The 14,529-nt window shown below is 49.1% G+C and overlaps 1 protein-coding gene across 3 annotated transcripts in view; it reads left to right on the plus strand.

The window, feature by feature from the left end:
• DOK4 (docking protein 4) overlaps positions 1–14,529 on the plus strand; it is a 61,163-nt gene that overhangs the window by 13,809 nt on the left and 32,825 nt on the right. For all 3 annotated transcript variants that reach the window (XM_060275898.1, XM_035117849.2, XM_035117850.2), the window contains exon 2: positions 7,622–7,927. In XM_060275898.1, coding sequence (XP_060131881.1) covers positions 7,862–7,927 — 66 coding nt within the window. In that variant the 5' untranslated portion in view covers positions 7,622–7,861. The remainder of the gene's footprint in view (positions 1–7,621; positions 7,928–14,529) is intronic.

The raw sequence follows: 14,529 nt of genomic DNA on the forward strand, positions 1-14,529 counted from the left end.
TCCGCTTGACAAGAGACCCCCACATTTTATCTGTCTCCCTGGGTCCCATCCCATAGCTACCCAACTTGATTGCCACTTTTAAAAGAGAGCAGCCTGGATGCTGGGAAGAGTTAAGTTCTAGGCGCCAGCAACAACCAGCATAGGAGTCATCTTGGCGTCGGATTTCTTTAGAGTTCGGCCTGGACAGAGCTGAGGAAATACCTTTCGCTGTTAGGTTCCAGCATAAGATCTTAAGAAGTTCTGGCACAGAGTCCTAAAAGTCCACTGTGGTTTTCATCTGATTTCTCAGAGCTTTTGGTTATGGCTAAAGCTGTGGTTTGCTGGCCTGCAGGGCTCAGGATGCTTTCAGAGAAGTGGGCATTGGGACCTTCTTGTTCCTCTCTGCCATCTCTTCCCTTTTCGCCTTGCCTGTACCTCCATGATCACGCTGCCCCTGCCCCGCATTTCTCACACCCTGCTATCTCTGTGCTGCTACTGCACCTTTGGTGTAGACACCCAGCTGCTTCTGTGTAGTGCCTGCTGGGTTCCTGCTCCTATGTACATGCTTGGAAGTAAGGACCAGGATGTTGCTCTGGACCAAAGAGCCGCACCCGCACCTGCACAATTAGGGTTTGCAGTGCTATTGCAGGAAGATACGGTAAACAGGAGGTGATGGAAGTGGTCTCTTGACCTACGATTTGGGTCCAAACACTATTTTGGGCTGGCAAGCAATTGATTGATTGATTGCATTTATAGCGCACCTTTTTCTCCCAAGGAGCTCAAGGTGGCGTACATGGTTCTCCCCCTCCTATTCAATCCCCACAACAACCTTGTGAGGTAGGTGAGGCTAAGAGGAAGCGACTGGCCCAGGGTCACCCAGCGAGCTCCATGGCCAAGTGGGGATTTGAACCCTGATCTCCCAGATCCTAATCTGTCACTCTAACCGCAACACCACACTGATTCTCATTGTAAGTCATTTGCACCTTTTGAGTTTTGAACAAGGGGCAGCAAATAAGGAGCTAGGAGCCTACACCAGCCGTGTCTGGTTGCAGGGGTATAACGAAATTCTTCGCTTCCATTTCTCCACCCCCTCCATTGGCAGAGAATTATGCTAACACAATTCCCATCCTCCCCTCTGCTAATGTTCTTGGTGCTCTTGTCAAATAGGTGTGCAATCTTGCTGTGTGACTGTCAGGGACACCTGCGGTGCCTGCAACATCGCTCTTGGCTCCAGACAAACTCTCCCTCTAAACGCTTCTCCTCCTCCTCTTCTTTTGTTAAATTAATCTGTCCTGTTTGTTTTCTTTCTATAAAGAGTTATTACCTGTTTATAAGCAGCCCCTCATTTGGTTGCCAGTGGCTAGTGAGAATCACCTTCAGGGAATTGTGGAAATGCTATAATTTCCTTTTCTTTTTAAAGTGGTTTAACAACCAATCCCTCTTAAAAAGAACTTTGGGAATTGTAGCCCTGGGAGGGGGATGGGAGTCTCCTCACAACTCTCAGCATCCTTAATGGATTTTTGTATTTTAGAATTTCTGTTTTTTTGGAAGCCGCCCAGAGTGGCTGGGGGAACCCGGCCAGATGGGCGGGGTATAAATAATAAATTATTATTATTATTATTATTATTATAGATCACCTCTCCCAAATTTTTTTTGCGGGAAGCCATGACCCAGGTGGCGCTGTGGGTTAAACCACTGAGCCTAGGGCTTGCTGATCAGAAGGTCGGCGGTTCGAATCCCTGTGATGGGGTGAGCTCCCGTTGCTCCGTCCCAGCTCCTGCCATCCTAGCAGTTCGAAAGCATGTCAAAATGCAAGTAGATAAATAGGAACCGCTACAGCGGGAAGGTAAACGGCGTTTCCATGTGCTGCTCTGGTTTTCCAGAAGCGGCTTTGTCATGCTGGCCACATGACCTGGAAGCTGTACGCCGGCTCCCTCGGCCAATAATGCGAGATGAGCGTTGCAACCCCAGAGTCTGTCACGACTGGACCTAATGGTCAGGGGTCCCTTTACCCTTTACCTTATGACTGTTGGAAGTGGTATTGTAGCGCTTTAAATGTCTGGTGTGGTTGTGGTCGAAGACCTGAGTTCAGTTCCTCACTCTGGGATGAAACGGACCTTGAGCCAGTTACTCTTTCCTAACCTCAAGGCTGTACCAACCATTACGTAGAGTGAGACAGACACCTCAGAGGCCTGTACGGTGCAGTGATTAGAGTGTCTGACGGACATGAGAGACCCAGGTTCAAATCCCTTTGAGCTCCTTGGAGAAAAAGAGGGGATATAAATTCAACCAATAGATGATAATAAATAAATGGTGGGAGGCAAAGCAGCAGCGACTTTCCCCATACATATGGACCACAGCCATGCCCTCAGTTGGAGGTCAAAGCTGTGCCTACGTCACCTCACACCCCCTAAGCTAGCTGGCTACTCTCGGATCATGTCCTGTCACCACAAGTTTGAAGTAAGTTTTAAGATTCTGTCTTCAAAATGCATCTGGATACCATTTTATCTTTTGCCTCAGGCATCAAAGTATCCTGGGTGGACCAGCCTAGCCTAACGTACTTTGTAAGGTTGTTCTGGGGGATAAAATGGGGCAGGTGGGGGTGGGGATAACTGTGTATGCCAGCCTTGGAGGAGGTGTGGCATATAAATGTGATAAATAAGGCCGCCGCCATCCACACTGGCATTTCTGCTCTAGACTGGTTTGGGTTTCCACTCTAAACTTCCAGTGCAGACTAGGCTTTCTCTAGGAGAGACTGGAATGACTCCTTTCATGGAGAAGCTGGACCACTAATCGCTCTCCATTTTTTAGCAGGGATTTCAGGCTATGTGGGTCTCTGGACATTTCCTATCTCTGTGGCTATGTGTGGCGATCAACTTTTATCACAAGAGGACTGTGCTAGCTGGACCCCTTCTTTGTAAACTGGCCTTTTGCAGTCTAGTTCCTTTCCCTACGTTTTGGACTACAGTTCCCACCAGGGTGTGGGGAGGCCTTTTTAAATAGGCAGAGGGTGTTTTTGTTTGTTTGTTTGTTTGTTTGTTGTATGTGCTTCCCCTCTTGTATGTGCAAGAGAGCATATTGCTGTGTTCATTTTTTTAACCTAAGAAAGGGAGTCAGGCAGGTTTTCCCACCGAACAATTTTCTTCCCATCCTGTATGGAGTGAGGAGAGGATAAGCCAATTCATGGAATCATCGAGTTGGAAGGGACACCCAAAGGTGATCCAGTCCAACCCCCTTTAATGCAGGAATCACTGACAGATGGCCACCCAACCTCTGTTTAAAACCTCCAAAGGAGGAGAGGTTGCCACTTTCCAAGGTCATCTGTTCCACTGTTGACAGCTCTTCCCATCAGAAAGTCCTTCCAAGAGGGATCATTTTAACAAGTGCATTTTTTTTACTCCTCTTCAGCTTTTAAGCAGACAGTGGAAGGGGGTCTAGGGGCAGGAGGACGAGGCTGCCAGAGAGCAGGACTGGACTATTTTATTTCATTTTTACTTGTTGCTGAGGTTGCCCTCATCTATTCCACATTAGGGACCTGGGTCCTCTGAGATGGAAAGGAATGCTGTCAACAAGGGTGGAGGGGGAATAGGTTGGCGCTGGCATGGAAACCACCACCCCTGCCCTCACAATAGGAACCCCCGTGTGGCTGGCAGGAGGGCCTGATACTACTCTTAATGGCCTGAGATGGCGAAGAACATTTGGGTGCTTCCAGATTGGGCTTGGATTTGCATAGGAGACTGAGATGCTGCAAGCAGGCAATTTTGCAACAGGTGTTTGTTTGTTTCCCCCCAGAAAGGATTTGTCTGGATTAAGCAGGTGGGGGATACAGGCTGGTATTTTGATGCCAACAATGTTGTCTGGATGTTGCTAAACACTTCCACGCATTAAGAGCTCCCTTCCCACAAGAAGCACACTTTATTGTTATGACTGCCCAGAGCTGGAGGAGCAGAGTGGTGTTCTAGTCCCTTTCGTTCCATCCTCTCTCTAAGCCTAAACCCTTTGTTGAAACAGACCCTGCCTGGTAAGCTGTGGGGGGGGTGAGGGTTAGGGGTTAGGGGTTAGGGTTAGGCAGTAAGTTCTTCCCATATGGAAGGAGTGGTACTGCTTTGTTGTTGTTGTTGTTATTTGGTTGGTTTTGTTCATTATAAAAATATATTTCCAAAAATAGAGAGTAAATATAAGGAGAGAAAATGATATATGGAACAACATAGCAAAAAAAAAAAAAAAACCCACTATAGTGCAATGAATAAATTAAAGAGAAAATATTGTCATTTACATTGTTATTCCAGAAATGTAAAAACAAGGCCCACCTCCCAGTAAGTTTGTTTTCCTCATTGCTAAGTATTGCATTGCTTTCATTTGTAATTTTCATCATTAAGACAACTAAATGTATTTTAACAGTGTGCCAGAACATAGTCAAGGTGAATTTTGCCTGTTTTCTTGTTTGTTTGCAGGGGAGGGGGGTATTGGTTTCTCAGGGGGTGACATGTTGCCTGTTTTGGGGGGAGGGAGGGTTGTTTAAATTGTGTTTGCGGGGGGGGGGGAGAGACTGTTTTGCCTTTTTGTGGATAGTTTTACTCAATTCCATGAGCAAGCTTTTGTCTTTGTGACTTGGGAGGTCCCCACGGCCACCATTTTGTGCTGGTGCCCAGGGCGGTTTCTGCTTTTGCCAAATGTGCACCCCAGAAAGGATGGGGAACCCATGGTATATTCTGTTACATGCCCTTGTCATACTAAAGGCTGAGAGTTCCTGCCGTTTGCTTGAAGTGATGCTAGAGGAATTGCCAGGTGATTTTGCAAACATCCTCTCTGTTTCTTTCCCCTTCCATCTTGGTACATTTTTATCAGGCTGTTGCAGAGGAGGAGTGTAGGGCTACTACTCCATCAACAAAATTGAGACACCTGCAGGTTTTGTTTCCTCTTCTCCTTGAACTGTTTCCACCCTGTTAAATGAACTTGTAACTCAGAATTGGTGCCTAAGCTTGCACATTTCCTCCTCCCTCCTAGTCCATTTTTCTTTTGTGATGTGTCTCTTTGGAATATAAGCCTGATTCTTGTTTTATTGAGTTGTAAGCCACTGTAGGAGTGGCTAAAGAGTGGGGTAAAAGTTCTTTAAATAGTAGGATAAGGTGGCCTGCTTTTCTCTTCCGTTTGCAATAAGGAGGTGTGATTTCAAGGGTTCCCAGAGGGCGGAATGAAGCGGTTGTGCAAACTGGGTGGGGATTCTGTGCAGCCACTGCGGATATGGTTATTATCCATAGAATAAACCTTGTTGTTTCACATTGAATGGCAATATTTCAAGAGTGGTTTGCCTAAGGCCACTCAGTGACTGCTTCATGGCTGAGATGAGATTGGCAAGAAGGCCTTTGCAGATTCTTGAAAAGGTCACCAGGCCTAGAGAGGAAGCGGAGGCATCTCAGCTCCTTCTGGTGGAGCCCTAAGGTCCTTGCTGCCTCCCGGTGTAAATTTGCATTATTAAAAAACAAACAAACCCTAATCAGCCAGGGAGCCACCCTGCATGTTGCTGAATTACAGTTCCATCGTCCTTAGTCACTGGCCCTGCTGTCCAGGGCTGATGAAAGTTCAGAGTCCAACAGCATCTAGAAGGCTCCAGGTTAGCCACCGCTGCCTTGTAAGGTTCGCTGTTAGGACGAACCAGAAACAGCAGTGCTGCTTGCTCTGAGCTGGGGGTGGGTGGGCTCAGGCCAGGAAATAAATCCAACATCAAGCACAATCCGCCCAGATCTGCCCACACATCCTTGGCGTCCAGGACTGTGTCTGTAGTGGAGCCAGCAATAAAATTCCAGCACCCAGCGTGACATCCTGGGGCTTAGCAATTCAGGGTGGTCATTGTGGTCTCTCTGTGTGTTTGTGTGTGACCTCGGAGCCCCACCTTTCTGAGTGGGCAGCAATGTTTCCGTTGCTTATCAGATGGGGAATCCTAACGTGTCGGTGCGATGTGCCTGTCCATGAAATGGGAAGGCTGACTCAGCAAGCCAGCGAGTCCTGTGCATTTCCTGCCTAAGCTTAGCTGCCGACTCAGCTGTAGCGGTTCGGAAACAAAGAGCAGCAACGAAGTGCAAAGCTTTTGCTGGAGTTTGCTGGTCAGAGGAGAAGGTGTGCGGGCCCTGCAGGATCAGACAAAAGGCCCATTTAGTCCAGTCCGTGTTCTTTCTCACAGTGCCTGACCAGATGCCCATTAGGGGAAACCTGCAAGTAGGATTCAAGCACACAAGCATCCTGGGATTTAGTTGATGGGCCTGGTAAAAGTAGTGGGAGTTTCAACTTTCAATTGTAAAGCCTTTTAATGCCCTGCTTATAAAGGTAAAGGTAAAGGGACCCCTGACCATTAGGTCCAGTCATGACCGACTCTGGGGTTGCGCGCTCATCTCGCATTATTGGCCGAGGGAGCCGGCGTACAGCTTCCAGGTCATGTGGCCAGCATGACAAAGCCGCTTCTGGCAAACCAGAGCAGCACACGGAAACGCCGTTTACCTTCCCACAGTAGCAGTACCTATTTATCTACTTTCACTTTGACGTGCTTTCGAACTGCTAGGTTGGCAGGAGCTGGGACCGAGCAACGGGAGCTCACCCCGTCACAGGGATTCAAACCGCCGACCTTCTGATCAGCAAGCCCTAGGCTCTGTGGTTTAACCCACAGCGCCACCTGCGTCCCTGCTTATAACCTGCTTCAAATTGGGTCTAGCCCATACCAGGGATGGGGAACCTGTGCCCCCTCCCAGGTGTTGCTAGACTCTTAACACCCACCCATTAGCCTAGACCAGGCATCCCCAAACTGCGGCCCTCCAGATGTTTTGGCCTACAACTCCCATGATCCCCAGCTAACAGGACCAGTGGTCGGGGAAGATGGGAATTGTAGTCCAAAACATCTGGAGGGCCGAAGTTTGGGGATGCCTGGCCTAGACCATCAAAACCAATGGTAAGGAAGGATGGGAGTTGTAGTCCGAACAGCATCTGGAATTCTGGATTTTTTTAATGGTATAATTTGGGGCAGGGGAGGGGGAGGCACTTGGGGGGACTTCACCCCAACTGACAGCTCAGGCGGGTGAGAACTGAGCAGTGTCTATGCTTCAGATTGCCATTGGCAACCTGGCTATGGGAGACCTGGGTCCCAGGAGAGTACAAAGCGTATGTGGAGCAAGCAAAATAGGTTTGCCTCTATGAAGCAGCTGTCTTGTGTGAATGTTGGTACAGAAGACAGCAGCATTCTGCTGGAACCTGGCTTCCCAATTCACATTCAAAGGCCCATCTGGTCAGGCAGAATTAAAAACTCAAAACAAGTAGAAGAATCCCTTTTAATTGTACCTTTTGAAATTATAGACTTTTCTCTCTTTTTCTTTTGTTTTTGTTTTTAAAGGAGATGCATTCTTGCCTGCTTCCCAGGCTCAGTTCAAGCATCTCCTTTGTGAATTTAGGATCAAAGTATCTTGTGGGTTAAAAGCTGGACCGTTCCAATTTTTTTTCCTCAATTGACTGCACAAGCCACCTTGGATTCTCCTGAATGGTTTAGCCGAGGTGGGGGGGGGAGGAGGAGGGGAGAGGACAGGAAAGAGGGAGGGGGGAAGCGGAGCAAGAGAAAGATGTCACAATCTCTAATCTATCTGTCATTTTTATTTTTCAGCAGCCGGAGAGGAGCTCCCAACTAGAACAATGCTGGAGAGGAAGGGAGGGGAGAGGGCCGGCGTGGCAGCCAAAGTCTGAAAACAGGTGAACAGCAGTGGCAGCAGCAGCGGAGGAAGAGTGGAGGGGAAGGAAGAGATTTGTCACCGCTGCGGGGGAGGCGAGCCAGCCCCACCGGGAAGAGCCTCCTCCTCCTCCTTGGCTGCGTGGAGGTGGATCCTGGCTGGGCAGCAGCTGAGCCATGGCTACGAATTTCAACGACATTGTCAAACAGGGATACGTGAAAATGAAGAGCAGGAAATTGGGGGTAAGTGCCGGCAGATGCCGCCTTGTTGTTTCCGAGTGGGCTCTGGCTGGCTGGCGTCCTTTGTAGGCATGCGGGCAGGTGCAAATTGCGCAAAAAAAAAACCCGGTGCTTTTGTGTGGAAGAATTCTAGCTAGAGCAGCATAGCTCTCTCGCTCTCTCTGCCTCTCCTCTAGGCATCCCTTCTGTATGGACCTTCCTCCCTGCAGGCTCTGCCTGAGTCCTGGCAACAGAGGTGCCAGTTGTTGGTCAATTCTGCTGTTGCCTTGGTGGACGTGGCGTCCCCAGAGTTGATGGATTTGGTGGGTTTTGCGAGGGCTTGGGTGGTGGTGGTGGGGGGTGGTCTGCATTTTGTGCCATGGGGATTTCCTTTCCAGCTTGACAGCTGGTTGCCAATCTTGAAGCTGATAAAAGAAACAGCAACTCCTTGCTTTTGTGTGCGTGTGAATATACAGTAGTACGAATTGACTCTGCCTGGCTACAGTGGACAGGTTGTGTTCTCCTGTTTCAGATGCTTCTGTGGCACTCCCTTCCCCAGAGACGCCTCTGAGCCTGTGGCTGAGCAGCTTATGCAAGTGCAGTTAGAATTCTTTTTCTCTCGGCTGGGTTTTGGTCGCTGGGCAAAATCAGCACAATCAGCAGCAGGACTTCATTATTTATTTTTTGCTTTGATTGTTTTTGGGGTTTTGTGTTTGTTTGTTTTTTATATAGGGAAAAAAAGCTGTGTGATTTTAGCTGACAATTTCACACACATTTTAAACCATTTTGTTCCTGCCTTTGGAAAGAGGAGGGCTAGGATTCAGCAGGGGTGGGGGTGGGGAGAGGGAAATGGTTGGAAAGAGGCACTGAGGTTTCCTTCGTTCCATCTGGACTGCTTAGCTGCAGAGTCATGTTGTGGATACTTTCTCCATGAGCACCTCTGGCCCATATGAGGAGGACCAACTCGGACACTGGGTCTGGCACTTCCTTTGAGCACAGCCACCCCCAGCAAGATTTCTCTCCCCTTCTCTCAAGCTGCAGACCTAGACTTGCTCCAGGCACAGTTGCATCTATGGGTCTTGGCTTCTAGGGTGTGTCATTCCTGGGCCTCTGAGGTATCCCTGCTTGCAACAGGGGCATCTTGAACACAGAACAAGCATTGATCGCCCCTTTCTCTTTTCCAGCCGTCTTCCATCGGCAGGGTGACTAAACTCCACGCTAGAGATTTCTGGGTTGCACATAAAAGAAATCCACATTTCCTCCTCGGAATAAATATTTTCTGAAGGGGCATTGAACTGATCCTCTGTATGCAACATGAAGGGATTTCTTTACTTGGATTTTGAAATATGGTTACGAGAAGGATTCGTTTGAAGCACCTTTTTCCAGCCTTGTGTCCCCAGATGTTGTGCGCATCCTCTCACCCCTGACCGCTGGCATGATGGGAGTTGGTACCCAACAACATCTGTAGAGACCAAGGCTGGGGAGAAGACTGCAAGGATGCAGAAAGCCTGGGAGTGGATTTCCAAAGGACAAAAGTTGTCGGACAGGAGGCACCTGGGTTTGGTGGCCTTGGGCAAGCCTCTCTGTTTCAAGTTTTCCATCTCTCATTTCAGCAGCCTACAACTGAAGGTTACTGTGAGGGTTAATAGTAGTTGTTGCCTGCTGTGAGCCTTGGAGGATAATGGTCCACTTATGGGTGTGTTTCTGTTTAATGACAGGATTGCTGTTTAGGCCTCCACTGGGTGTCCTGGCCAGTCCCAGCTATTGCATCACAATCTCTCTCATCCTCTCCCAGGGAGCATCTTGGGACTGAACCTGTGAAACTTTGATGTGCAGTTATGCATGCATGTACACGTGTGTGTAAATGTTTTGCTTCCACGAAGCTTTTAAAACAAGTGGGGTGGGCATGTACCTTCCGATGTTGTAGAACTTGCAGCATCGCTGACCGTTGTCCATGCTCATCATGAGAGCCAGTGTGGCTTAGTGCTGCTGGACTATGACCTAGGAGACTGGGGTTCAAACTCTCACTCAGCCATTAAGCTCACCAGCTGTGATTGCGGGCCGGTCATGATCTCTTAGCCTAACCTACCTCACAGGACTGTTGTGAGGATACTGTGGTGGTGGTGGTGGTGAAGAACTGTGTATGCCACCTTGAGCTCCTTAGAGGAAAGTTGGGATAGAAATGTAAAAATAAATAAAACATGGTTGATGGGAATTGGGAGTCCCTAAGACCTGCTTCTCCATCCTTGCTTTAAAACATGCTGTTGTCGTCTCATTGATACCCTCCTCTTCTTCTTCATTTGCCTTTATTCTGCATACTGTTGTGGTAAAAGAACCGGGATGGGTGTGTATCCTGAGTCTTATGTACCAAATCTTTGTTTTTAGAGTCTGCCCTGTTCCATTGGAGTAACTGATTCTTGGAAAGGACTGGGTCCCTTAAAATAAAGAGGCACCTTTCAGTAAAGGCAGAAAGAATAGATTTGAGACTGAGCTGCTGCTCCATATAGAAGACTCTGCCTAAGGCTAATCGTTGCAGAAGCAACATGAGAGCCCTGTTCTTTTGTAGCACCCTTGGAGAGCCTTGCCTTAAAAAAGGTCAGCACTTCCATCATAAGGACACAAGACAAACCTGCTGGATCAGACCCATCTCTTCCAGCATCCTCTTCACACATTGGCCAACCAGATGCTTGTGGGAAGCCTGCAGGCCAGACTCTGGCACTCTGCCCTCCTGTGATTCCCAGCGACTGGTATTCACAGGCATAACGCCTCTGACAGTGGAGGTTGAACGCAGCCATTGTGGCTCATAGCCATCGATAGCCTTCTCCTACATGTATCTGCCCAATCCTCTTTGATAGCCATCTAAGTTTGTGGCCATCACTGCCTCTCATGGGGGTGAATTCCATGGTTTAGCTCTGCGCTGTGTGAAGGACTTTCTTTTATGTGCCCTGAATCTTCCAGCATTCAGCTTCATTGGATATCTGTGAATGCTATCCTCCCCTGTATTGAGTGGGGAAGGTCTGTTTGGGCTTCCCTTGAGTTTTCTTGAATGCAAGTAGAACCCTCTATCAGATGAGAGATCCATGATAAAGCTGGGCTGCTAGTCCCATGGCGGAGTCCGCTTGCATTCAGCCACAGTGAGTAAAAAGTCCTCTGCAGACCTTCCCTGTGCAACACGTGGAAAAGTCTATGACTGAGGGTGTGAGGGCTGTGCCCCTCTCCACACTTGGAACATTTTCATGCATTGCAGAAGAGAGCTGTGTTTAGGAATTATTTATTGCCATGTAGGTGCAAGGAGAGCCGGGAAGGTGTCATGCAAACTGGGCACCAGACTCAAGGAGGGCCAACAAAGCCTTCATGTATATACCCATCTCGGCTTAAGCCCAGCAAGTACCATGTGTGATTCCACACTCAACCCCTTACCAAATTTAAGATATATTCATAGAATTGTGGAGTTGGAAGGGACCACGAGTGTCATCTAGCCCAACCTCTTACAGTGCAACCTCCTTGGGGCTCAAACCCACGACTCTGTTTTAAGAGTCTCAAGCTCTGCCGACTGAGCTATTCTATATTGCTGCCTCCTGTGTTCTTACTGGCTTTAAAAGGGGCTTAGAAAAATTTGTGACTACTGGCCAGGGAATAGCAAGTGGGTCCCCAGAGTCTGCTTGTGAGCTTCCCATAAGCATCCGGTTAGCCACTGTGATTATGGTGGACCAGATAAGCCTTTGGCCGAATCCAGCAGGGCTCTTCTTGTGTTCTCAGATGACCCTATAACAGTGGTGGCGAAACTATGGTATGTGTGCCAGAGGGGACACTTAGAGCCCTCTCTGTGGGCACGTGTGCCATTGCCCCAGCACAGAGCCGGCAGAAGGTGAGGGCGGCGCATTGAGTCTCGGCTCCACTTGGGCAGCTGGAGAGCCATGTGCGTGGCAGGTCGGTGCAGGAAACAGCGCAGCCGGAGAGGGATGCTATGTTGAGGCTTTACACCCCCTCCAGCCGGGGCCAATGGGAGGTGCTAGGCAGAGCGCGTCACGTGGTAGCCAGCAGGGGCTGGCACCGGGGCTCCAGACCCCACCAGCGTCACCGCGCCATGATCACCTCCCACTTGCTGAAGTATTTCCTCACCGAGCTCAACCACAGCCAAGTGCAGCGGGCGGGGGCGTGCCCAAGGCCACGCCAGACACCCTGTGCTTAGCACGTGGGCCAGCCCCAGGGCCTTTTCAGGGAACGACGGCACGATGGAAGGGGGGCGCCTCTCTGCATGTGCTCAGATGGCCACACCGAGAACGCTTGCTTGCTCAGGCTGGTACTTAAAAGCAGGGAATTCCCGTCGACGCGGAGATCTTGTGAAAATCAAAACTCCTTAAAGTGTGGAATTCTCTGCCAAATAATTTTGAATCGGTGAAAGTGCTTGGGATTGCTTCATTGTATCATTGAAAGCTCTGTTATTTTGTTTTTCTTTTAAGACAAATGATGTTAATGTATGAGTTGTTGTGTTTTCTAAACCAAAACCTCAGTATCCAGGTTAAATTGCTGTGTTGGCTCTTTGCGATAAATAAGTGGGTTTTGGGTTGCAGTTTGGGCACTCGGTCTCTAAAAGGTTTGCCACCACTGCCCTATAAGGACCTTCTCAGTGGCTGCTCCTAGATATGGAGCACCTTGCCTCCTGAAGTCTAGTTCTCCTCCTCTCCCTCCCAAGTTTTTTGTTGGCCACAGAGGACACTTTTATTCTGGTAGATTTTTGTAGCATGTGGCACATCAGGTTTTTATGTTCAGGTCCTATACTGCCTCCTTAGCTGCTTTGTTTCATATCAGTGGTGGTGGTGTGTGTATATGTTTTAATGAAACTGCAACTCAGATGTTGCAAGCTGCCCTGAGTGGTGGCTTTGCCATGAGAAGAGCAGGACAGAAATGTTTTAAGAAAGAAATACAATAAAATAGCCAGCTTAGTGGAGGGAGGGATGTCTGCTGATGGTTGTATTCAACCTCTAGGTTCAGAAGCCCCTGTGTACCACCTAGGGTCGCCAGACTCAATAGTGGACAGGACTTCTGTGCCATTAATTGCCTTGCTCTCTTTTGAGTCTGGAAACCTTAAAGAGAAACCAGCAGACCCTTTGCTTGGAAATTAAACAAAGGGTCTACTGGTTTCTCTTTAAGGTTCCCAGACTCAAAAGAGAGCAGGGTAATTAAAGGCACAGAAGTCCTGTCCACTATTGAGTCTGGCAACCCTAGTACCACCTGCCATGGACCAGCAAAAGGAGAAGGATGTTGCCTTGTGGGGGGCTTCCTGGAGGTGTCTGGCTGGCCACTCTAGGAGAGACTAGCCCATTAGAACACCCCACCAACCGCAGCCAGCTCCCACCTGCTTGCTGTCTTATTTACAACCAGTTTGAGGGGTGGCAGTGCCCGCCAACGTCTTCCTCCTCCTCCGTCTCCATGTTAAACCTTGTAGAACTCAGCAGGAAGGAAGAGGGTGACGAAACTAGAATCAGTTGCCTCCGGCACCACCTACTTTTGGCCTCCCTCCCTTCGGCCCTACCAGTCCCACCATTGGACTTAGATGGACCTTTTGGTCTGGTTCCACACGGCTCCTCTTGCCTCCATCTGTTTTCCTGCTTTGGCGAGGCTTTCTGGAGAGCACCTGCTCTGGAAGAGCATCTGCGGACCAGTGTACTTGTGCTTTGGTCATCCCTCCTCTCCCCGCCCTCGCTTGAAGGATGCCAAGTTGGCCAGGACTCTGTTTGCCTACCAGCTGGAAGTGGCTACGTTAGGCTCACTTGGCATCGGAGCACAGCACTTTCCATCACAACCCAGCTCCGGTTTGCGCAGCTACTCTCCGGGGAGCCCGTTGAGAGCGGTGGCATGGCCCAGGGCCCTGTTGCCAAAGCAGCACCCTCCCTCCTCCCTGACTCTTGCATGACTTCTCCGAAAGCCCCGCTCTGCTCCAGCAGCCTCCGTGCCCCCGAGGGCTCTGCTCCAATTTGAGGACATTTAAATTGGAGCTCTGGCTTCAGGCGGAGGACGTGGAAGTTTGTTGACTGCACAGAGAGGGGAGGAGGTTTCTCTGCCTCTACTTTTCACCGCTGTAGCAGCTTCTTTTTCCTTATTAAATAGGGAGGTGGGGGCTGTAGGAGAGTTCACAGCCTAGAACAAATGAGTGGGTCAGTGGGGGAATTTCGGATAATGATCGGGTATTGCATCTTTGTCTTGAAGGTGACTGGGAGTGGCCGCCAAGACCACATAACACCGGTTCTAAAAAACCTACATTGGCTCCCAGTATGTTTCCGAGCACAATTCAAAGTATTGGTGCTGACCTTGAAAGCCCTAAATGGCTTCAGCGTAGTGTACCTGAAGGAGCGTCTCCACCCCCATCGTTCAGCCCAGACACTGAGGTCCAGTGCCAAGGGCCTTCTGATGGTTCCCTCACTGTGAGAAGTGAGGTTACAAGGAACCAGGCAGAGGGCCTTATTGGTAGTGGTGCCCTCCCTGTGGAACACCCTCCCATCAGATGTCAAGGAAATAAACAACTATCTGAGTTTTAGAAGACATCTGAAGGCAGCCCTGTTTAGGGAAGCTTTTAATGTCTGATGTTTTATCGCTTTTTTATTATTATTAATTCTGTTGCGATC

The sequence above is a fragment of the Zootoca vivipara genome, chromosome 6 (assembly GCF_963506605.1).
Source record: "Zootoca vivipara chromosome 6, rZooViv1.1, whole genome shotgun sequence".
Classification (NCBI taxonomy): domain Eukaryota; kingdom Metazoa; phylum Chordata; class Lepidosauria; order Squamata; family Lacertidae; genus Zootoca; species Zootoca vivipara.